The following is a 24,910-nucleotide window of genomic DNA, read 5'->3' on the forward strand; positions in this document are numbered from 1 at the left end:
CATAGACCACCCATAATGCTCTGTGGCACAATCCCAATATAACTCAATAGGTCCGTAATCTGATCCTAATTCTATGATTGGATGGACAACATGTCAGTTCATACTACAAAAGCTTTGATTGGTTGGAGGATGGTCATAATTACCATGTAGGTCTATGGAAGGGGGTGAGGCCCACGAGCCTCCTAAATTTTGTATTGAAGGCAATGTAGCCAGAGGAGGACGGAAGCTAGCTGTCCTCCGGCTGCATACTGGTGAAGTTACTGTAGACCTTCATTGCAAAAAAATATTATTTTATCAATTATTTGGTGACATATGAATATATTTAATATAGTGTAGCGACCCGCACAGACAGCTGTGTCTAATGTGTTAGGCTATTAGTTGGTTGTGTTGTACTTACCAGTTCCCAGTGTTCGCGGGGTATGACATGCCAATCAACCTGCTATCTGCCAATCACGGGAATGCCTGGAATGTTCTGATGCCGGGCATCCTGGTGGTTGGCTGAGTGGCGTGGAGGGGGGTTGGGCAGAGGGATGGAGCATTGGAAGTTAAGACCAGGTTTAGCCATTGTTCTTTCTCTTACATCTGGGCTTCACAAGAGAAGGTCACGGTTGGTTTGTAGGGTATCTTTCATGTATTTGGCGTGGGCTACGGCCAAACAGTAGCCTGTGTAAAGTTAGGTTAATAAACCGTAAATTCGTAAACTCAATCCTCAGTCTGGACAATTGTTCCTTTATGATCTAGTCATGTCATTACAATAGTTTTATCTAAAAAGGATAACTTTTTTAATGTTTCACAATTTTTATTTTTATGAAATTTCACTGAGGAGGATGGTCCTCCCCTTCCTCTTCCGAGGAGCCTCCGCTGACCCAAAATCACCGTCTGGAGGCTTTGCTGTTAATTTTTATTTAGTTCCTGTGACTTCTGAAAAAACGCCCTTGCCAGGAAATATGAATACAAATCAGCTGAGGCGTGTAATGTCGCTTTTATTAAAGAGCTTTCCACCGCAAGTAATGTGGGCGATCGCTTTGATTACGACGTGGAATTATTTTCACAAATTAAAGTGTGACGTCTTAATGCTTCTAGTAAATCACAACTCATTTTCTTTCCTTTATTGAGAACGTTCAAGAACGTTCAGGAATTCTGCTAAATGTATGATGGATATAAAGATTCTAATGGAACTGTATTAAAATGGAACTGTGTAGAGCAGTTTGAGTGACAGCCAAGCCGCACCCAGCCTGATACATCAGTGCTGCAATGGTGTGTATTGGACAAGAGACAGAACTACTTCAATCAGCTATGTTCTGACAGAATATGTTAATGCGGGAATACTACAGACAAAGATTTAGTAGCTTGTAAAACAGTAATACTCTGTGGAGATGTAGAAAATAGTTAGGTAAACACACGTAAAAAAAAAAAAAGAAAGTTGTGTTGACACTCTGAGACATTGTTGACACATTTCAAAACACTTGGCAGCGTTCAAGACCTCAACTCTCTTTTCACCTCCGTCTTAAGTCTCATTCACCAGCTGTATGGAGAGCCTAGGAGCCTACCTTCCTCCCACTTACGTCTGTACAATGTAGCCTTAAAACGTGCCATCAACTTCCTTTAAGAGCCCTTCTGAGCTTAACCCATATAATTCCATAGAATGGCGAAGGACAACCTGTTTTACACGAGTAAGAGGTTGCTGAGTGTTGTCTCTCTCGCTACCTCACATTTGTCTGATTTTTGAAATCAGGGTGAAAGAGAGAAATAGTTATTCTGTGTCGAGGGTGGTTGTTATTGTGTAGGTGACACACTTGCGAAGCTAATGGGCCGGACAGGTCAGGAGGTCAGTTGTTGGGACTAGAAGAGAGTGAAAAATCACCTTTTATTGTGCTCACACAAATGTGCTCGGGCGCATGACACATGCACACACACGAACAAACACACACACAGAAAACGTATGTACACACACACACACACACACGCACGCACGCACGCGCGCGCACGCACGCACGCACACACACACACACACACACACACACACACACACACACACACACACACACACACACACACACACACACACACACACACAAGAACACACACACAGACTCTTCCATGATGTTTCCACGGACCTCAGCATGTGTCTAATCATTTGAAAAAGACCTCAAAACACAAACAAACACAAACAGTAAGAAAAGGGAGAGCATCAATACGTCAGTCACATTTCAAAGTCTCTGCACATGGCTTCCATTAAAGAGTTGCTGAAATAAACAAATGACAGATCTCCACAAACAGAGATGGAACCCAACACTGACCATAATTATGTATTGCGGTTCTTCGCAGAACATTTTTTTTAACATTGTTCAACACAAGCACACCCCCCCCCCCCCCCCCCCCCCCCCACACACACACACACACACACACACACACACGCACACAGGACAACCATGATGGCCTTCCAGTAAGTATAACATTACTGTTTAGTTTGGAGTTTCTGTCGTCATCCACAGAGCTCTGATTAAAACCCTGGAGATACAGAAAATGTATGTGCGTGTTTGTGGGAGGTATGTGTGTGTGTGTGCGTGCGTGCGTGCGTGAATGCGTGTTCGTATTTGTGTGTGTGCTACTGCGTGTTCCAAGATTCTTCTTTCTATTTTTCTGGCAATGAGATGAAGTAATGTTAGGTAGCTGTTAGCTCGCCCAAGACCACACTGTCACTTGACCTGTTAGACTGCTTGGTAGGATGTGCTTTTTCCAGACATTGCTAAATACTTACGGTATCAGTTTCCACAGCGTTTAGGCCTGGTAACCCAATGATGTGGCCCAGCACTACGGTACATTGTTTTTGAGGGCAAGGAGTAGTTATACTGGAGAACAGGAATTCAGATATAGACCATGCGTAATTGGCCATGTGTGAAATGGAGAGTGCGAGAGAGAGCGAAAGCGCAGGCGAGAGAGAGTGAGAGAGCAAGAGAGCGAGAGAGAGCGGGAGTGTGTGTGTGTGTATGTGTGTGATAATCAATGGAGATGTGGTGTGTGTGTGCATGTGTGCGTGTGTGTGTACGCCTGTGTTTTGTGACAAAAAAAACATGTCGACACAATTGTCCTCACAATAACCGAAACTTAGATACATGTGTTCCATTGATCCAAAGGATCCTCCGAAGTGACAGTCGACAACAAAGTGTTCACAGATTGTAGAGCTGTAAAAGTCATCCCAATTTGATTGGAAAACTTCCCCAACAACAGAAGCAACATGCCTCAAAGCTCGCTCTGTCTTTCATTAGCGACTGTTAGAACTCTTTACAGTTGTTTGGTTTGTTTATTTTCATTTCCTGTATCCACTAATTTCGTACTCTCAGTTCATTTCCATGCATGACAGATTCCCCATTAGAATCCAAGTAGTATATTACATTCAGTTCCTCCCCCTCCTAAATTTAAATAAATCCTGCTGCTTCTCAATCCCCCGGCTTCTCGGTCTTTCAACCCCGGTTCCCATAGTAATTAGGGGGAGAAACGTTGCCAATTACCGGCACTCTTGAAGGTGGGCAAAACAACTGGTCGAATTTAAGTCACCGTTGCGTTCAGGAAAGCACTCAATATGTATGATTTGTGTAATGGATCGATTGCTTGGTGATAAAACTGTTGCGGAGACGCAATGTGTGGCTGTTGTTGGTTTTAGCGGGCTGGGGTCGCGACCTCTATTCAGAAGGCTGTAGAACCAACAGGACACCATATGACAGGATTATGATATAGGCCTTTTCATTGCAAATTGCAGATATAGGCCTAGGAGTGAGACGTTTGACATTTAAAAGACTTGCCCCAGGTAATTGGAGAGTCAGGGACTTCTTACACCTCAGTGAAGTGAGAGATAGACTTCAGTAATGAGAAGTGATTTATTGAGGTAAGCTGTACAGCAAATGGTTAAGTGATAATGCCCGAGAAGCCGGTGTTTGGAGGATATATTGGCACGGGGCAAACCGTTATCACTTTTATACAATGGGTACCAACATATTAAAATGATTGCCATATTTTCATAAAAACATGTATTTTGATGAATTTATTCATACTATTTCATCCTACCACAATATATAGTCCCGCAATTACGTGTCTTTCTGTTCAGTGTGCGTGGAGGTGACGCGTACCCCGCAAGAATGTGGTTCTCTTCCTTTCGCAACACTGATTTCCCCTCTGTCGTCTTACTTCACTCACACACGCCGGGAGCTGTCATTGGGAGAATCTGGAAAACACCAGCGGGGAATGAGAGGAATTTCGCCTTTCTTTTTCTTCCTTTCTCTCCGCTCTTTATTTGGAAGTGGCTGCGCTCGCAGGGCTCTTTGAGTTTTCCTTTGTTTCTGAGAGCAGACGAACAATAACAACATCTCATAAACAATGGGGCTTGTTGATTGGGGGGTTTGAGAGGGAAGGTGAGTGTAAGGCCCTGGCACTGGGTTTTGTTGGCAGAAGGCCCCAACTGAAAGTTTTAGACGTAGGCTACATTGTAGTGTGGACTGGACTGCTTATAACATAGAAATTCACCATCTCTTTAGGGAGGTAATCAAATCCCATAATTTATCCAGACCTTTCTCAAAGATTCTGCAGGGACTGTTCTGGGTCCTGCATTCTGATGGGAAAGTGAGGGTCAGTCACAGTGAAACCTCACAAGGCAAAGCCAAACATTATTTGGACATTTTTCAGATCAGTGCCTTTGTTAGATGGCATGGGCCATGATGTTTTTGTGCATGAGATATAGAGTTGAAGATGGAAGGTTACATGCACCTTAGCCAAATACATTTCAACTCAGTTTTTCACAATTCCTGACATTTAATCCTAGTAAACATTTCATGTCTTAGGTCAGTTAGGATCACCACTTTATTTTAAGAATGTGAAATGTCAGAATAATAGTAGAGAGAATGATTTATTTCAGCTTTTATTTCTTTCATCACATTCCCAGTGGGTCAGAAGTTTACATACACTCAATTAGTATTTGGTAGCATTGCCTTTAAATTGTTTAACTTGGGTCAAACGTGTCGGGTAGCCTTCCACAAGCTTCCCACAATAAGTTGGGTGAATTTTGGCCCAATCCTCCTGACAGAGCTGGTGTAACTGAGTCAGGTTTGTAGGCCTCCTTGCTCACACATGCTTTTTCAGTTCTGCCCACAAATTTTCTATAGGATTGAGGTCAGGGCTTTGTGATGGCCACTCCAATACCTTGACTTTGTTGTCCTTAAGCCCTTTTGCAACAACTTTGGAAGTATGCTTGTGGTCATTGTCCATTTGGAAGATCCATTTGCGACCAAGCTTTTAACTTCCTGACTGATGTCTTGTGATGTTGCTTCAATGTATCCACATAATTTTCTTTACCCTTGATGCCATCTATTTTGTGAAGTGCACCAGACCCTCCTGCATCAAAGCACCCCCACAACATGATGCTGCCACCCCTGTGCTTCACGGTTGGGATGGTGTTCTTCGGCGTGCAAGCCTCCCCCTTTTTCCTCCAAACATAACGATGGTCATTATGGCCAAATAGTTCTATTTTTGTTTCATCAGACCAGAGGACATTTCTCCAAAAAGTACAATCTTTGTCCCCATGTGCAGTTGCAAACCATAGTCTAGCTTATTTATGGCGGTTTTGGAGCAGTGGCGTCTTCCTTGCTGAGCGGCCTTTCAGGTTATGTCGATATAGGACTCATTTTACTGTGGATATAGACACTTTTGTACCGGTTTCCTCCAGCATCTTCACAAGGTCCTTTGCTGTTGTTCTGGAATTGATTTGCACTTTCCACACCAAGTACATTCATCTCTAGGAGACAGAACGCGTCTCCTTCCTGAGCGGTATGACGGCTGCGTGGTCCCATGGTGTTTATACTTGCGTACTATTGTTTGTACAGATGAACGTGGTACCTTCAGGCATTTGGAAATTGCTCCCAAGGATGAACCAGACTTGTGGAGGTCTACAATTTTTTTCTGAGGTCCTGACTGATTTCTTTTGATTTTCCCATGATGTCAGGCAAAGAGGCACTGAGTTTGAAGGTAGGCCTTGAAATACATCCACAGGTACGCCTCCAATTGACTCAAATGATGTCAATTAGCCTATCAGAAGCTTCTAAAGCCATGACATCATTTTCTGGAATTTTCCAAGCTGTTTAAAGGCACAGTCAACTTAGTGTATGTAAACTTCTGACCCACTGGAATAGTGATACAGTGAATTATAAGTGAAATAATCTGTTTGTAAACAATTGTTGGAAAAATTATTTTTGTCATGCACAAAGTAGATGTCCTAACCGACTTACCAAAACTATAGTTTGTAAACAAGAAATGTGTGGAGTGGTTTAAAAATGAGTTTTAATGACTCCAACCTAAGTGTATGTAAACTTCTGACTTCAAATGTATCTCACTAATCTCATTATCACACAATTTCCAGCCGTGAAGCAAAAGTATCCGATTCCGCAAACTTCTACCAACTACGGAATGGTTGAGTGTGCGAGAGTTTGAAGTGGGCTGAGGTTTTGAAAGATCTGCAGGTGTTCCAAGTGTGGGTGCATTCCCGTTGTCGTGGATACAGTGCTTGCCTCTAGCAGCAGTTGTCTAGATGAGCTTGGCTCAAGTTTCACTTTATCATTTGCCTTTTAGTTGGTTCTAAAGCATGTGCACCTCTGTCTAAAACATTGTTCATGTGAAGTGGACATCTGTCAATACAAATGTACAAAACTGCCTCTCTGCCACTGTCTGAGCAAATAGTGACACCTTGTGGTCATAATGTGTATCACATCCAATGCACTACAAGGAGCCTAAAGAAATTAAGTGGCCAATTTCATTCCCAAATACATAGGCCCAAACAGCTCCAATAACAAAGAAAAAACACATTGGTCTTTAAACTTTATTCATAGGATAAAGTGGTAAGCATCCATCCACCACACCTAAGCATTCACTCACACAAACACACTCCAATTGGGATTCAGCATCATCTTCAGTGGACAGTCTTCATCAGCATCTTTTCCATACCAGGGACAGTTGTCTCAGGCATCACTTTGGCTTGTAGGGATCAGACCATACTTTGACACCTGAAAATACACCAAATTATAACTGATTTATATATGGTTAGTGAAAATGTCAAGTCTGCTGACAGGACAGGGGATGGAACAATACACAATGGCAACAACAAAGAAGAACCATTGCATGAGAGAAGTTAGTAGGCTACTTACCCACTGGTTGCACGTCTGCTTGATTGATTCCTGCTCGGTTTGCTCTCTGGACTTGATCTGCAGAGAAGTGAGTGGGGTTTTCAATTGTGTTGCGGGGGACTGGGGTGGGTTTGAACCAGGATCCTTATAGACAAGGCGAGTGCACTACCACAGGCATTGTCCACTGGTGCAATCAGACCACTGCTTGACAGAACTTGTAGTATGATCACAATTGTACAGCATTAAAATAACTCTATACTTAAAAACAGAAAGCCGTTATACTGAGACCATGTAGCTACGTTATTGCATGGGTTTTTAGAAGACACGGCTACAGCTACAAACAAATGGCAATGCAATTTTTACGGTCCGACTGGCCAGGACAAAATTGTGTCCACATGAGGATACTAGCAGCTATAAAATAAAAAGTAGCCTAACAAGAATTCCTAGCTAGCATGTCGTTGTGTAACAAGACATGGATGCGCTCTTGTGACAGAGTCGACTAGTACATTCCTCGAGTAACGATAGTTACTTACTGTAGTCAGCTGTGTGCGTGAGTGGATGGAAAAATATAGGGTAAAATGCAGCAGCAACTGCTGTTATAAATCCTCCAAATATTAACGCGATCCTTCTGTTTCTTGACATCTTTGTTGCGCATTCACCTCCAAATGCACAGTATGTGTGTTTCACCGAATGTTTTCCGGGGTAAAGTTTACCAGTGAACTTTGTTCACGATCACGAAGTTCTGCGCTGTTTAAAATGGTTGGTTTTAATTTGCGACTTCACATGATTTTTTACCTCTGTGCTACTCCGTACATCAAGGGGCGGGGCGCCGCCTGATTGTCACATGCTGCAAAACCATAATAAGGACGTGGGCTAGCGTGACATTGTAGAACATCTCATGTTTTGACAGAGATGGGGTTTGTAACGCTCACACTGTTTTTATTTTTCACGGTTATCTGTGCAGAGAGAAATGTACCAATTCAGACGTTTGTTATCCCGCACAGTCACATGGATGTTGGCTGGGTATATACTATTCAGGTTTGTTGCTAGCTTACCGAGCTAACGTTAACTCCTGTACTATTGTATTATGTTGGTTTCTTGGACGTTAGAACTAGGGACGTTTTTATTTTGGGAGGTTCATGAAATGTCAGTCCAAATATAGCTACAACTCTATACTGTCAGTGTTCACAGTATACAGCATTGAACATGGTGTTCTGCTGTCTCTTGTATCTTCAAACAGGAGAGCATGCATGCCTATGCAGCGAACGTGTACTCTAGTGTGACAGAGGCGCTGACACAGAACAAACAGCGCAAGTTCATCGCAGTGGAGCAGGAGTTCTTTCGGCTGTGGTGGGATTCTGTGGCTACAGACAAGCACAAGAAACAAGTAGAATACTATAGAATAATCTTATATAACCCCCCCCCCCCATTGTGAATTCAGTGCTGCTCATGCAGAAGTCTCATCTTTGTATGACTGTCAATTCACCTATCTCTCCATAACCCCCCCCCCCCCCCCAGGTGCGACAGCTACTGAAGGAGAGTCGACTTGAGTTCGTCATTGGGGGGCAGGTGATGCATGATGAAGCTGTAACCGATCTAGATGATGAGATACTGCAGCTGACGGGTAAAGTAGTTTCATACTTGATGTATAATGTTGGTTTAAACATGCATGGACTCAATCTCCCTTTCTGTCTCACACACACACACTGTAATTAGAGGGCCATGGGTTCCTGTACGAGACGTTTGGGGTGCGTCCCCGGTTTTCGTGGCACGTGGACCCGTTTGGAGCCTCTGCCACCACCCCTGTCCTCTTTGCCCTGGCTGGGTTCCATGCCCACCTCATCTCACGTATTGACTATGACCTCAAAGATGTCATGCAGAAGAGCAAGGTATGGTGGTCACTGTAGTTTCAGCTATAGCCTACCAGGCAGGTTACCATCTCTGTTGAGTAGTCTTGACCATGATCAGTCACTTATAAGCAGTTCAATGGTTTAGAAGCTTGACTTAATAATATTGCCATTTAGCAGATGTCTAAGCGACTTAGTCATGCATACATTTTATGTACGGGTGATCCGAGGAGTTGATCCTGGTGTTGCAAGCACCATCAACTGAGCTACAGTATATTTACAATAAGTTATTGTCATGGTCTTGATGTTTTGGAACAGAAACTACAGTTTGTTTGGAGAGGCTCCCCCTCCTTGAAAGAGCAGCAGGAGATCTTCACTCACACCATGGACCAGTTCAGCTACTGTACTCCATCTTATCTGCCTTTCTCTAACAGGTCTCCTACATATCTCCTTTCCCCTCTCAACATCTTCCATGTCATAACTCTCCTAGCATATCCCACTCTCTTAGACTTAACCCTACAGGCTGTAATTGAATTAAGACTCCAAATTGTTTTTTTTGGGAGAATCACCAAAAATCTCCATTTGATCAGTTTTGATCAGTTTTGTCTATCACCATGGGCTCTTAATAGATTACAAGCACATGTTTGGCTCAGTGAAACGAATCAGTTGTTCTTTCTCAGCTCTGGTTTCTATTGGAATGGCGTGGCTCTGTTCCCTGACCCCCCTAAAAATGGCATCTACCCCAACATGAGCCTGCCTGTCACCAAAGAGACGCTGCACTCCTATGCCAAGACCATGGTGCAGAACATCCAGCAGAGGGCAGCGTGGTTCAGGACAAACCATGTCCTCTGGCCCTGGGTGAGTCAACATGGATAGATAGATATACCGAGATCAGGAAACTGTTTCCAATCACAATTTAATGAGTGTTCTTTCTAGTAACTTCACCATTGAGCAATATATGTTTCTCCTGTTATTTCACTCCATAGGGTTGTGACAAGCAGTTCTACAACTCCTCTGTGCAGTTTGCCAACATGGATCCCTTAGTGGAATACATCAACCAGAACAGCAAGGAGTTTGGCGTGACAGTCCAGTACGCCACTCTCAGCGAGTACTTCCAGGCTGTCCACCAATCAAATCTCACCTGGGAGGTGAGGGGAAGTGAGGACTTCCTTCCTTACTCCACTGGTGGGTTTTTCCATAAATGTGCTTATCTATTATACGTTTCAAACATGTAAATGAAATATGAATAAAACTTCTATAAGAAAATGTATATATATCAATGGTTCCAGTGACCAAGAGTTGGCACACTAAAAACATGTAGCAGTAAAAACTACTATGAAGCCAAGGGACAAAAAAATGCTTTTTTTCACATAATTCCAATCTGGTTCTTGTAGTTTTAAAAAGGAACCTTTTATCTCTCCAGAACCTTTCCAGGCGTGGACTGGGTTCTATGCCTCCCGGAATGTTCTGAAGGGGATAGCCAGGAGAGCTAGTTCCCAGCTGCATGCTGCAGAGACTCTGTTCACTCGGTACCGGGTCAGCTACCCAGATGGACCGGTCCCTAAAGAAGAGGCCCTGCAGAAGCTGAAGGCCCTCCGCTGGGCTGTCTCTGAGGTGCTTGATCAAAATTCTCACTAATTGATTGTGACTCATTGTGTATTAATTATACCTATCATTGTAACCAAGTGATTATCAATCTCATATCCCACTCTTGTCAGACAAATTTCAAAATTAAAGACCCACAAAAGGAATTATTGTAATAGATAAGTACTGTTTTTATAATATTCTCCCTCTGTGTTATCTCCAGGTACAGCACCATGATGGGATCACGGGGACAGAGTCTCCCAAGGTGTCTGACATGTACATAGAGCACCTGGCCCAGGCTATGATGGGAGTAGAGGAACTTCTGGCTGCCCTCTTCCTCCTGCCCCAGGCCCTGGGCCCCGCTAGCAACTCTGAATCCTTCAGTAGACAAGACTCTCATAGCAAGGGTAAAGTACTGTACTTCAAAATAATAATGAATAATTGAAAAATATTTATACTTTATTTGACATGAACTCAGATGTGGATTTGTGAAAGTAGTTGGATGGGATGCATGTTTTCACTTATCCAATCACACACTACAGATCAGAGAGTACACATCAAGGAAGGGAGAGGATGTATTTTGTATTCTAACCAGGCACAAGGTTCAGCTTGGTCCAAGGCATCATTTAATGACTTCCTCAACTACAACATGGGTCTTGTTTACATCAACAACATTTTGATAATGAATGTAATTGCAGGCTCCCATCAGGACCTGGAGCAGCACATCATTGTGTACAACCCCCTGGCATGGAACACCACCGCCATCATCAACGTCACGGTAACCTTCCCCATGGCAACCGTGTTCGACGACCAAGGACAGGCCATACCTGCACAGGTAGTGTGGAAATACAGAGTTGATTTATCCAGTTAAACACTTTGTAGAACAATGAGTTACCATTATATCATGTAAAAGCCATGTGTCAATGGAACTGCAGATATACATCATACCTTCTAGACAAACTCAGTTTTCAGATAACTGATTGTGTTCATTGGGCACTCAGCAAAAAAACATTTTGCAACGGAAGATGAAAATGTGTGTTTCTTATTGGACAAGTTCAGGTAATTCCCTCTCGGTTTGTCTGTTTAGTGTCTAATGAACACGGCCTGTGTCTCTCTGCTCCCAACAGACCCAGAGTTCAGCTGACTCCAACACGACCTATGACCTGTTCATTGTGGTGGACCTTGGGGGTCTCCAACACAGGAAGTACCTCATCAAGTTCTCAGAGAAGCCGGGTAAAGAGGGATCCTTGACCCACCATGCCTGGGTTGTGTCGTTCAAGAGACTAAATGTTTCACAGGAGTTGAAGACAGGAAGGAGACTCTTACCGGTTCTGAATGAGTGTTATAAGATCATGCTGGACCAGGATACTAACCTACTGCATAGCATCACCGACAGGTAGTTATATTCAACATTCACATTAGGGGCACATTCAACAGGCCAACGTTGTGGAACGTTGCAGATACAAAGGTAATTGATAGAGCTGATGTAGAAGAAATGACATGTCAGAGAAGCATGTTTATTTTACTGAACGTTGCACAACGTTTTCCTTCTGAATGCAGCCCAGGTGTTAGGTCAACAATGTCCTCTGACCTTTCTGTGACCCTGCCAGGCATGAGAAGAGGACGGTGAGAATGACTCAGGATTTCTGGGAGTACCAGGTCAATGGGAATGTCAGCGCAGGGCCCATCTCTGACAACTACATCTTCAGTGCTAACGACTCGGCAGTGAGGGCGTACAAGGCCGTCAAGATGGAGATTGTCCCTGGGAAGATCATCACTGAGATCAGACAGTACTTCTACAGGTGGGAATGTGAACAACTCCTTTCTGTCTGTCGTTGGTTTCCATCCACCCTCCTTCCCTAAGCTACGATCTCTATTATATTCCTTCTATCACTCACTCACTCACTCACTCACACTACAGCTTAGTAAGGTGCAGGTCTAATATTGGGTGGCTCACATTAACAATGGGTTCCGTCTGCAGGGAGGAAGCAGATGAGGACTACACCTACTCTGTCACCACCAGAGTACCACAGAGTTTCCCCAGCGGCAGGCTGTGTTACAGGCTGGAGCAGAGCTACTCGCTGGGCCCCCTGGTGGTCAACACCGAGGCTGTCCTCAGGACCAAGACCAGCCTGAAGAACAACAGGACTCTGTTCACTGACGACAACGGGTACCAGATGATGAAGAGGCCTTCCAGGACGTTCGTCAATGATACTGTTGCCAGAGTGAGTGGGTTGTATTTAAGGACAGTTTTGTGATGGTTAAATGTACACTGAACTTCCACAGTACCTTGACAGCCAGAGGAAGATGGGCTACACTTTCTGAGCCTGGTTCCTCTCAACGTTTCTTCCTACTCAGGAAGTTTGGGTGTTTGGTCTCCTCAGCTTTCCTTTTTGGTGGTTCAGGCCTGGGTTACTGTTCAGGACTTTGTGACAATTGCTTGTGTTTCTTCCCGTGTCTGTGTACTGCAGAACTACTACCCCATGGTTCGAATGGCCTACATTGAAGATGACTCTAGCAGACTGGTCCTCCTCAGTGAGAGGGCTCACGGTGCATCCAGCCAGAGTGAGGGAGAGCTGGAGGTGAGTGTTTTATGTATGAGATGCGTACGCTCACACTCACAACCTCAACCCCTTGTATCTGTCCCAGGTGATGCTCCACCGACGTCTGTGGAACAACCAGGAGTGGACTCTGGGTTATAACCTGACCCTGAACGACAGCTCGGTGGTGAGGCCTGTCCTGTGGATGACACTGGGCTCCCTGGCTGCTACCTCCTCTCTCTACCAGAGGGAGGCGCTAGAGCTGCAGCACAGACCTGTGGTCATGCCCATCGACAGGCCACGTGAGTCTACTCCTTAAAGCTCAACTGTTTCGAGGCTCGCAGGTTGACCTTTATTGTCATGAATCTTGACCTGGAGGCAGAACTGAGCCATTTTCCTCTAGATGCTCCAGCTGCAAAGTGAAAATTAGCTATATTGTAAACATTCATGAAAACAAAATGTGCATTTTGGTCTTCATTTAAGATTAGGGTTAGCAGTATGGTTAAGACTAGGTTAGGTTTAAAATCAGATTTTATGACTTTGTGGCTGTGCCAGTTAGTGACCACTCAGCAGAGCTGCCTTCAAGACAAGATTCATGACAGTAAATACCAACCTGCTTAAAGCACACACAGCTACTTTCCACTAAACTTTTCCCTGGAAATCCAGGAAGTGGAATCTGTTCTTAAAACAAATCCACAATTGAAATGTTCCAAAATGGAGTCGACCATGTTTTTGCTCACCTGTACTATGCATTGTCACAATGTATGGTCTCATACCCACAATGCCATTTACTGCCCCCTTTAGAGAAGGCCTGGAAGAAGGAGCCTCGGACCGGATCTCCGATTCGCCCCGTGGTCCTGCCTGACAACCTCCACCTGCTGACGCTTAGTGTCCCGGGCTGGTTCTACAGCTCCAACCACACCCTGCACCTCCGCAACATGGAGACCGGTACCCCTGGGTCCACACAGCCGGACTACGATCGTGTCCTACTGAGGATCATGCATCTGTATGAGAGGGGGGAAGACCCGGTTCTGTCTCAGCCGTCTACCATTAACATGAAGGTAACAGGAAACACCGCTTGATGAGATCAATATGAAGAGTAGACTTCAATAACAGATATTTGTGTATTAAATGCTAAATTAAGTGAACAAATAGATGTGATATTGACATTTGGTGGTCTCTCCTTGGGCTGTGGCGGTTACGAAATTTCGTCAGCCGGTGATTGTCAAGCAAATAACTGTCGGTCTCACGGTACTTGACCGTTAATTAATATAAATATATGCAGCATCTCCTGGCTTCCACACAGCCTACAAGCCACTGATGCAGACATGTGGAACATCTACAATTTAAAGTCTAATAAATCCATGTAATGTAGCCTACACCCTCACAATAAATCCATTATTTATTTTAGACAGGTCTAAAGAAACATGATATTAAGAAAATATAGTCTATTTCAGAAGAATAGAATAACATACTCTGAGTTGTCCTGATGTGGCTATACCATATGGCTGTGGGCTACACTAGTTCATTTAGCAGACAACGTTTGCTTAGAATTCAGTGAGATTATTTTATATTATAGTTTGAAGAATACAATTGAACCAAGCTGAATAAAATATAAATATTTTCTCAGTGATTTGAGGCAGTGGGCACATGCGGCTTTTCTGAGTTGAGCGGTTAACAAAGAAATGGGTACTCCTACTGTCACGTTCCTGACCTGTTTTGTATTTATTTAGTATGGTCAGGGCGTGAGTTGGGTGGGTTGTCTATGTGTGATTTTCTATGTTGGGATTTTGTGTGTTCGGCCTGGTATGATTCTCAATCAGAGGCAGCTGTCAATCGTTGTCCCTGATTGAGAATCTTACTTAGGCAGCCGGGGTTTCACGTGTGTTTTGTGGGTGTTTGTTCCTTGTTAGTGTTTCGCCACACGGGACTGTCACGGTAGTTCCGTTTTGTTATTTTGTATCGTATATTTGTTTTCGTGTTATTAAATTACCATGGAAACCAACCACTCTGCATATTGGTCCGATCCTTCTCGCCTCTCCTCGTCCGATGAGGAGGACGATATAGACTATCGTTACACCTACAGTACCAGTCAAGTTTGGACACCTACTCATTCAAGGGTTTTTCTTTATTTTTTACTATTTTCTACAGTGAAGGCATCCAAACTATGAAATAACAGATATGGAATCATGTAGTAACCAAAAAGTATGAGATTCTTCAAAGTAGCCACCCTTTGCATGGACAACAGCTCTGGACACTCTTGGCATTCTCTCAACAAGCTTCACCTGGAATGCTTTCCCAACAGTCTTGAAGGAGTTCCCACATATGCTGAGCACTTGTCTGCATTTCCTTCACTCTGCGGTCCAACTCATCCCAAACCATCTCAATTGGGTTGAGGTCGGGTGATTGTGGAGGCCAGGTCATCTGATGCAGCACTCCATCACTCCTTCTTGGTCAATTAGCCCTTACACAGCCTGGAGGTGTGTTGGGTCATTGTCCTGTTGAAAAACAAATCATAGTCCCACTAAGTGCAAACCAGATGGGATGGCATATTTCTGCAGAATGCTGTGGTAGCCATGCTGGTGAAGTGTTCCTTGAATTCTAAATAAATCACAGACCGTGTAACCAGCAAAGCAGCCCCACACCATCACACCACCTCCTGCATGCTTCACGGTGGAGATCATCCGTTCACTTGCTTTGCGTTTAAAGACAACGGGGTTGTAACCAAAAATCTCAAATTTGGACTTATAAGACCAAAGGAGAGATTTCCACCGGTCTAATGTCCATTGCTCGTGTTTCTTGGCCCAAGCAAGTCTCTTCTTCTTATTGGTGTCCTTTGACCATGAAGGCCTGATTCAGTCTCTTCTGAACAGCTGATGTTGATATGTCTGTTCCTTGAACTCTGAAGCATTTATTTGGGCTGCAATCTGAGGTGCAGTTAACTAATGAACTTGTCCTCTGCAGCAGAGGTAACTCTGGGTCTTCCTTTCCTGTGGCGGTCCTCATGAGAGCCAGTTTCATCATAGTGCTTGATGGTTTTTGCGACTGCACTTAAAGACACTTTCAAAGGTCTTGACATTTTCCATTTTCACTTTTTTTGGGTACTAGATTCCATATGTGTTACTTCATAGTTTTTCTACAAAGTAGAAAATAGTAAAAATATAGAAATACCCTGGAATGAGTAGGTGTGTCCAAACATTTGACTGCTACTGTATATGCTTAATTTAGAGTTGTTTATGCAACTTTAGTTGTGATACAAACATTGCGCTATATGTTTAGATTTTTTATATATTCTAATTGTGCACGATGTGACTAATGACTTGAAAAAAGTTGCTTGAAAGACACGAGCTCTGCTTTGTTTTGCTCAGGCTGTACACTCTTCATTAGTCTCTCATTCACAATTTGACAAGCACTTGATAATGCCTCAAATGTCACGGCCCCATCCCTTTTGTGGCTGTAATGCACCTGAAGAAAATCCATGCCTTTTGCTGCTAATGTGAGCTTGCCCAGGAATGCTGTGTTGTGCCCTTGTCCCTGAGTGCTGAGCGTTCCTAAGCACCTCTCACTCACATGGCTCTCCATGTCATCGGGTCTTTCTCGCAGTAAAGAAAGACGCATCAGATAGCAAAAGCACTAGCCTACGGTGCATTCAGAAACTATTCAGACCCCTTGACTTTTTCCACATTTTGTTACGTTACAGCCTTGTTCTAAAATTGATTAAATTGTTTTTGTTCCTCAATCTCCACACCAAACCCCATAATTACAAAGCAATAACAGGTTTTTAGAATTTCTATGGCAATTTATATATATTTTTTAACTGGGCTATACTCCTGTTGTAAAGATAAACAATGTGCTTAATATTAGTTTAGTTGAGAGACATATAGTAGACCTAGCCTATAGAAAGCTGATGGGATCATCCTCTTTTAGAGGCCATCACGCTGTTTTCTCGTGATTGCATAGCCTATAGAGATGTTGCGCAACATGGGCACTCTTGAAGTGTTTTGATTAGATTTTCGATGACATTTGCATTGATGTCAGTGATTAGCGGGACAATGGCGAGCTGAGTACCAGGCAGTTAGTGAGTTTGGTAGGCTACTAACGACGATCAACAGCATCAGCGCTTGGAGAAGCCTAATTACCATGACTAAACGGTCACATTTGTTTGTTTATCATATATGCATAGTCACTTTAACCATATGTACATACATTTACATTTACATTTAAGTCATTTAGCAGACGCTCTTATCCAGAGCGACTTACAACTACCTCAATCAGCCTGACTAACCGGTGTCTGTATGTAGCCTCGCTACTTTTATAGCCTCGCTACTGTATATAGCCTGTCTTTTTTACTGTTTTATTTCTTTACTTACCTGTTCACCTAATACCTTTTTTGCACTATTGGATAGAGCCTGTAAGTAAGCATTTCATTGTAAGGTCTACACCTGTTGTATTCAGCGCACGTGACAAACGTTGATTTGATTTGACATGGAATTTGACTACCGGTAATACGGTCACCGCAACAGCCCAGATCACTGCTCTATTTACACTGTATGTTTTGAAAATCCATTTCCTGTGTAAAACAGGAAGTGCTGCGGGGCATGGGGGAAGTGAGAGCGTTGGAGGAGCGCTCTCTCACAGGAACCTGGGATATCGCCGACCTCCAGAGGTGGAAGTGGAAGGCTTCAGAAGACCCAGGGAGGGGTGAGAGTGTTGGTAAGCTGCAGTTCAGCATTGGTAGGGGTGAAATATTGCATCAGAATAAATACCTTTTTGTTAAAAGATGAGAAGTTACTGTATCAGTGTACCTTTGACATTCAGCTGTCAATTCAGTTCACAATGGAGTAGGCTGTAGTGTTTGAGATGTTAACCACCTGTGAGATCTGAAGGGGAAAAATGGTGTTTACAATTGTTTTGTCTACGTCCTAGTGTTCGTATTTGTCTGTTTCAGGGGTCAAGAGGTCAAGTGTTGGTGTGAGAGGAGAGTTCAACGTGACCATATCACCCAAAGAAATCAGGACCTTCTTTGTTTACTTCAAGCTCAAGTAGAAAGTTCCAGGTCACCTTTAGTCTTCTGTGAAGATGGATAACTAATCTGAAGAGAGGCCTTCTGACATGTAGAACATGGGATTAAACATTCTCTCATGTACATTCTCTAATGTAACACGTGACATTGTATGACCAGGATGTGGATTATCTTGACGTGCCGGTCTACTTTTTCTGTATAAAATTTAGTATAATCTAAAATAAGGAGTCACTCCATTTTGTGTCTATTTCTTTATTTTCCTCAGTTGAAGTGCTTCTGTTAAGGCCTTGGCGAGGGGAAGGTCATTATTGACGCCTCAAAGCATTTGATAACCTAACCCAGTAGTTATGAGGGTATCTCACTGTTTGAGTAATGGTAAGATTCTTTATCTGAACGCCGTTGGTGAGAAATGTTCTTCCTGTTTGCAAGTGAGCGCAGCGCTGACAGTCCACAGTAGACCACACGGCCACTTCCTGTTATTGGCCTTAGAGAATAAGAACTTTCCATATGGTGACATCAGTCTATAATTTAAATATTATTGGTCACATGAGTGCATTTGCACGCACAGTGAGGCGAAGACTTTTGGAGGATGGCCTGGTGTCAAGAAGTCCTGCAAAGAAGCCACTTCTCTCCAGGAAAAACATCAGGGACAGGCTGATAGTCTGCAAAAGGTACAGGGATTGGACTGCTGAGGACTGGGGTAAAGTAATTTTCTCTGATGAATCCCCTTTCCAATTGTTTGGGGCATCTGGAAAAAAGCTTGTCCGGAGAAGACAAGGTGAGCGCTACCATCAGTCCTGTGTCATGCCAACAGTAAAGAATCCTGAGGCCATTCATGTGTGGGGTTGCTTCTCAGCCAGGGGAGTGGGCTCACTCACAATTTTGCCTAAGAACACAGCCATGAATAAAGAATGGTACCAACACATCCTCCGAGAGCAACTTCTCCCAACCATCCAGGAACAGTTTGGTGACGAACAATGCCTTTTCCAGCATGATGGAGCACCTTGCCATAAGGCAAAAGTGATAACTAAGTGGCTCGGGGAACAAAACATCAATATTATGGGTCCATGGCCAGGAAACTCCCCAGACCTTAATCCCATTGAGAACTTGTGGTCAATCCTCAAGAGGCGGGTGGACAAACAAAACCCCACAAATTCTGACAAACTCCAAGCATTGATTATGCAAGAATGGGCTGCCATCAGTGTGTGGCCCAGAAGTTAATTGATATCATGCCAGAGCTAGTTATGATTCCTGTAATACAGATCGTATGACTGTCACTTTTCTCCAGTCTACAGTATTTTTTTCCAAGCTTACTATAATTTTAAGGTCAATATTCCCTATACTTACGCAAGGGGAGATGGGTAGTGGAGTCCACAGCAGTGTTGGCAGTAGAAAGGGAAGAGAGAAATGTCAAGCTGCGGTTGGCTGTGAAAGTGTGAAATTAATAAATACAGAGAGAGGGAGAGTCAGAAAGGTGTTGGTATAAGTGAGAGAACCGATCACCCCATCAGTCATCTGACATGAGGTACTTTTGTAACTTGTTGTGTTGCTGCCTGCTCAGCTCGTCAATCTGTTTTCTCTCATCCAGCGGTAGGTGCAGACCGTTCGTATTGGGTTAATCAAAACCTAACTTATACATTAGAAATATTTTGAAAATAACAGGTAAAAAATAAATGATTTTATTCTTCCACGTGCTTGTTCTACGTGTAAGATGTAGAACTCATAAAACCTGTTTGTTTGGAAGGGGTTGGGTGCTTGTTAAAAAATGGTGTTGTGATTCTTATTGATTATACCGACTCAATAAAAATCAATTGTTGACAAAAAATAAAACCTTGTTTATACCATGGTAAGAATGAGTGAATAATGATTGAGAGATGTGTGTGTTATAAGGATGTGTGCCTAATATGAGTACATTACATTGGATTTTATGCGTACCCTTGTCATTTGATGCTTCACTAATATGCTGTTTTCTCTCTCTCCACAGGTATAAGCGACACGTTGGTGGTGATCCAGTCTCCTCATAATGTAACAGTAACAGAGGGGGACACTGTTCAGATCCAGTGCTGCTGGAATACAAATGTGTTAAGAGCGACAGTTCATTGGCATAAAGAAGGACACCCCGAGATAAAATATAATAGTTTACGGGTCAACAACAGTCAGTGTCATGACAGGGCATCTCAACAGACTGTAGCCTGTAACTGCTCACATTGGACCATCTCAAACCTCACTAGAATTGTCTCCGGTACTTACATCTGTAAAGTTACTATAGAGATACCATCTCTTATTGAATCTGTGGGGAATGGAACACGGATAACAGTTACAGCCAGAGAGAATAAAAGCAAAGGTGAGTAGTCTGATTTGGTCTATATCTTTGTCAAGCATAATGTCTACCGCTGATGTACAGTAGCTCTGTTTTGCTAAAGAGTAAGGTTTTGACTTATAGACTTTTACACAGATCAATCACTTTACAACAATATACAGTTCTCAATTCTCCTGAATACCAATATTCCATGTGTAGTCTGTCAGGATTTGTATAATAACTTGTGTGTATTGACACCATGTATGTGCTTACAGTGGTTATTGAGACCTCGGAGGACATAGCAGTCCCCTACACCTTGAGATGTCTCCCAGTCATTATACTGGTGGCCATATTCTGTTACTATAGCTACCAGTGGAAGAAAAGTCAATGTAAGTCTGTCAATAATTTTAATTCAGAACGTTTGGATCCACAAAAATATGATGTACTGAACAACAATATAAGCGCAACATGCAACAATTTCAAATATATATATTTTTTCATTTTACCCCCCTTTTTCTCCCCAATTTCATGGTATCCAATTGTTAGTAGTTACTATCTTGTCTCATCGCTACAACTCCCGTACGGGCTCGGGAGAGACGAAGGTCGAGAGCCATGCGTCCTCCGAAACACAACCCAACTGCGTCTTAACACAGCACGCATCCAACCCGGAAGCCAGCCGCACCACTGTGTCAGAGGAAACACCGTGCACCTAGCGACCTGGTCAGCGTGCACTGCGCCCGGCCCGCCACAGGAGTCGCTAGTGCGCGATGATACAAGGATATCCCTACCGGCCAAACCCTCCCTAACCCGGACGACGCTAGGCCAATTGTGCGTCGCCCCATGGACCTCCTGGTCGCGTCCGGCTGCTCGAACCCAGAGTCTCTGGTGGCACAGCTAGCGCTGCGATGCACTGCCTTAGACCACTGCACCACCCGGGAGGCAGATTTCAATGATTTTACTGAGTTACTGTTCATATTAGGAACTCAGTCAATTGAAATAAATTAATTGGGGCTCCCAAGTGGTGCAGGCGTCTAAGGCACTGCATCTCAGTGCTGGAGGCGTCACTACAGACCCTGGTTCAATTCCAGGCTGTATCACAACTGGTTGTGATTGGGAGTCCCATAGGGCGGCGCACCATTGGCACAGCGTCGTTAGGGTTTGGCTGTTATTGTAAATAAGAATTTGTTCTTAACTGACTTGCCTTGTTAAATAAAGATTAAATAAAATTAGGGCGTAATCTATGGATTTCACATGACTGGGCAGGGGCACAGCCATGGGTGGGCCTGGAGCCAGGCCCAGCCAGTCAGAATGAGTTTTTCCCCACAAAAGGGCTTTGTTACAGATAGAAATACTCCTCAGTTTCATCAGCTGTCCGGGTGGCTGGTTTCAGACGATCCTGCAGGTGAAGAAGCCGGATGTGGTGTCCTGGGCTGGCGTGGTTACACGTGGTCTGCAGTTATGAGGCCGGTTGGACGTACTGCCAAATTCTGTAAAACAACGTTGGAGGTGGCTTGTGGTAGAGAAATGAACATTAAATTCTCTGGCAACAGCTCTGGTGGACATTCCTGCAGTCACCATGCCAATTCCACGCCGAAATGTTTGCTTTATATCTTCTCTTTGCTAAATTTTTACATCAGATGTTGTTGGAAGGAAGTTAGACTTGTGACAGTGAGTGATACGACAATGGAAATTTCACAATCTTCACATTTAGTTCTCTGCTTTCCCCATAATTTTGCCAATGATGAAATTTTGACAAGATCTTTAATCAACAAATAAAGCTGGTTCAGAACTGCAGCTAATTGAAATCAACTGGTATAGAGCAGACAGCAAGTCCAAAAGAAGAAGATATTACTGGGTCAAAGGTTTAGCATGAAGAAAGGACAAATTACGCACATAAAGAAAAGAGAGAAAGATGGAGAGAAGTTACTCTGTGGTTAACATTTCAGTGCGTCATCAAAGGAAATCCACAGCGAGTGTGTGTCAGTTGTGATTCTCATGCCCTGGGTGTGTGTGTGTGTGTGTGTAGAGGGGGAGGCCACAGCACCTGCAGGCTGAGTGACTGGGCTCATTCTGATACCCTTTCAGAAAGATGAAGCATCTGTTGGTCTGGCTGCTCCTCTCCTCCCTCTGTTCCCTCTCTTCTTGGGGTAGGTTACAAAATATTGAGTTACACATTTATTTGGACCATCAGTATCTTAGATTAAACCAACACCATATTGGCTAACCGGGCAAAAACATCACAATGTTTTTAAAGGGACGGTAATTTACATATTCTACTGGTCTGGACATTACCTTTTAGTTTCTCTTAACTTGTTTTCATTCATTTCACTGTAGTCAATGCATTTATTTTGGTATCATTAACAACAACAACAATGATTGTAGAATTCATTAAACTACGCGTATACCCCGTTTTATACCATGTTTTATACCCCGTTTTAAACCATGGTTTATACCCCATTTTATACTCTGTTTTATACCCCATTTTATACCAATGGTTTATACCCCATTTTATACTCTGTTTTATACCCCATTTTATACCATGTTTTATACCCCGTTTTATACCATGTTTTATACCCCGTTTTAAACCATGGTTTATACCCCATTTTAAACCATGTTTTATACCCCGTTTTATACCATGTTTTATACCCCGTTTTAAACCATGGTTTATACCCCATTTTATACTCTGTTTTATACCCCATTTTATACCAATGGTTTATACCCCATTTTATACTCTGTTTTATACCCCATTTTAAACCATGGTTTATACCCTATTTTATACCATGTTTTATACCATGTTTTATACCCCGTTTTATACCCCGTTTTATACCATGTTTTATATGGTAATAATTATTTTGATTTGGTAATGGTACCACCCTAATATGAATACAAAACATCAGCTTCATGAATGTCATACTATTTAGCCTTGTCATTTGATGTTTCACTAACATGCTGTTTTCTCTCTCTCTCCACAGGTATAAGCAACACGTTGGTGGTGATCCAGTCTCCTCATAATGTAACAGTAACAGAGGGGGACACTGTTCAGATCCAGTGCTGCTGGAATACAAATGTGTCAAAAGCGACAGTTCAGTGGCATAAAAAAGGACACACCGAGATAAAATATAATAGGTTACTGGTCAACAACAGTCAGTGTCATGACAGGGCATCTCAACAGACTGTAGCCTGTAACTGCTCACATTGGACCATCTCAAACCTCACTAGAAATGACATGGGAACTTACATCTGTAAAGTTACTATAGAGATACCATCCCTTATTGAATCTGTGGGGAATGGGACACGGATAACAGTTACAGCCAGAGAGAATAAAAGCAAAGGTGAGTAGTCTGATTTGGTCTATATCTTTGTCAAGCATAATGTCTACCGCTGATGTACAGTAGCTCTGTTTTGCTAAAGAGTAAGGTTTTGACTTATAGACTTTTACACAGATCAATCACTTTACAACAATATACAGTTCTCAATTCTCCTGAATACCAGTATTCCATGTGTAGTCTGTCAGGATTTGTATAATAACTTGTGTGTATTGACACCATGTATGTGCTTACAGTGGTTATTGAGACCTCGGAGGACATAGCAGTCCCCTACACCTTGAGATGTCTCCCAGTCATTATACTGGTGGCCATATTCTGTTACTATAGCTACCAGTGGAAGAAAAGTCAATGTAAGTCTGTCAATAATTTTAATTCATAACATATGGATCCACAAAAATATAACATTATTTAAAAAATGTACTTGAACTTGCTTTAAGTTACTTTACTTTAACTTAAAGTAAAATTAACTCATTCCCTTTTCAATATTCATTTTAACACACATAGTAATGTGAATGCAGGCCAGTGTTTTGTGAGGCATTGTGTTGGTTTCTTTCAGCTGTAGCTAAGAGACCAATGGACACTTTCTTCCTAGAGAAGAAAGAGACTGACACGACGCTGTGACTTCCTGTTGATCATCATGGACCTCCACCATGTCACCTCTCTACAGGGACACCTGCAGAACACCACAACAGAGTTACTCATCACTGTTAGTTCACCACTGATGGAGTGATGCTTAGTAACTACCGTAGTTAGGAGCTTTAGCTTAAACATTTCATTTGTGTGTGAATTGTTCAATTGTTCACACTATGTGCATGTAGTAGTTGATGGTTATAATTTAAAAAATAAATACATACGTTGTAAAACAGTTGTATTTGGTTTGTTTTAAAGACTTAATAAAACAAATATTGCACCATACAATCAAAGTTCTGTCTTAAATTGCCTCAAACAATAACTTTACATTTTCAAGACTTTCACAACCTGTACATTTAGTTCTCTGCTTTCCCCATCATTTTGCCAATGATTAACTTTTGACTATGTAACGATGTGCGCTAAGAGTCGGGAAGCATGTTCAGGGAGTGAGTGTTTTAATTAATAAACGCGACATAATACAAAACACGAACAACG

The 24,910-nt window shown here is 42.8% G+C and overlaps 2 protein-coding genes across 2 annotated transcripts; one reads left to right on the top strand and one right to left on the bottom strand.

Annotated features, from left to right (window-relative positions):
• Window positions 1-6,848: 6,848 nt before the first annotated feature.
• smim20 (small integral membrane protein 20) lies at window positions 6,849-7,913 on the bottom strand. Its single transcript, XM_071333941.1, has 3 exons — window positions 7,700-7,913; window positions 7,188-7,244; window positions 6,849-7,046 (listed from the first exon to the last, which is right to left on the bottom strand). The coding sequence occupies exons 1-3, from the start codon at window positions 7,806-7,808 to the stop codon at window positions 7,009-7,011; spliced, it is 204 nt and encodes a 67-aa protein (XP_071190042.1). The 5' UTR covers window positions 7,809-7,913; the 3' UTR covers window positions 6,849-7,008.
• A 94-nt stretch (window positions 7,914-8,007) lies between these two features.
• man2b2 (mannosidase, alpha, class 2B, member 2) lies at window positions 8,008-18,396 on the top strand. The gene is made up of 18 exons (XM_071333939.1): window positions 8,008-8,204; window positions 8,407-8,553; window positions 8,685-8,790; window positions 8,883-9,055; window positions 9,332-9,447; window positions 9,694-9,871; window positions 10,000-10,198; window positions 10,437-10,627; window positions 10,821-11,004; window positions 11,296-11,432; window positions 11,725-11,993; window positions 12,208-12,399; window positions 12,579-12,822; window positions 13,069-13,179; window positions 13,247-13,439; window positions 13,942-14,198; window positions 17,721-17,850; window positions 18,086-18,396. Exons 1-18 carry the CDS (start codon window positions 8,079-8,081, stop codon window positions 18,181-18,183), a joined length of 3,051 nt encoding a protein of 1,016 aa, XP_071190040.1. The 5' UTR covers window positions 8,008-8,078; the 3' UTR covers window positions 18,184-18,396.
• Window positions 18,397-24,910: the final 6,514 nt, after the last annotated feature.

Source organism: Salvelinus alpinus, chromosome 11 (genome assembly GCF_045679555.1).
Source record: "Salvelinus alpinus chromosome 11, SLU_Salpinus.1, whole genome shotgun sequence".
Classification (NCBI taxonomy): Eukaryota; Metazoa; Chordata; class Actinopteri; order Salmoniformes; family Salmonidae; genus Salvelinus; species Salvelinus alpinus.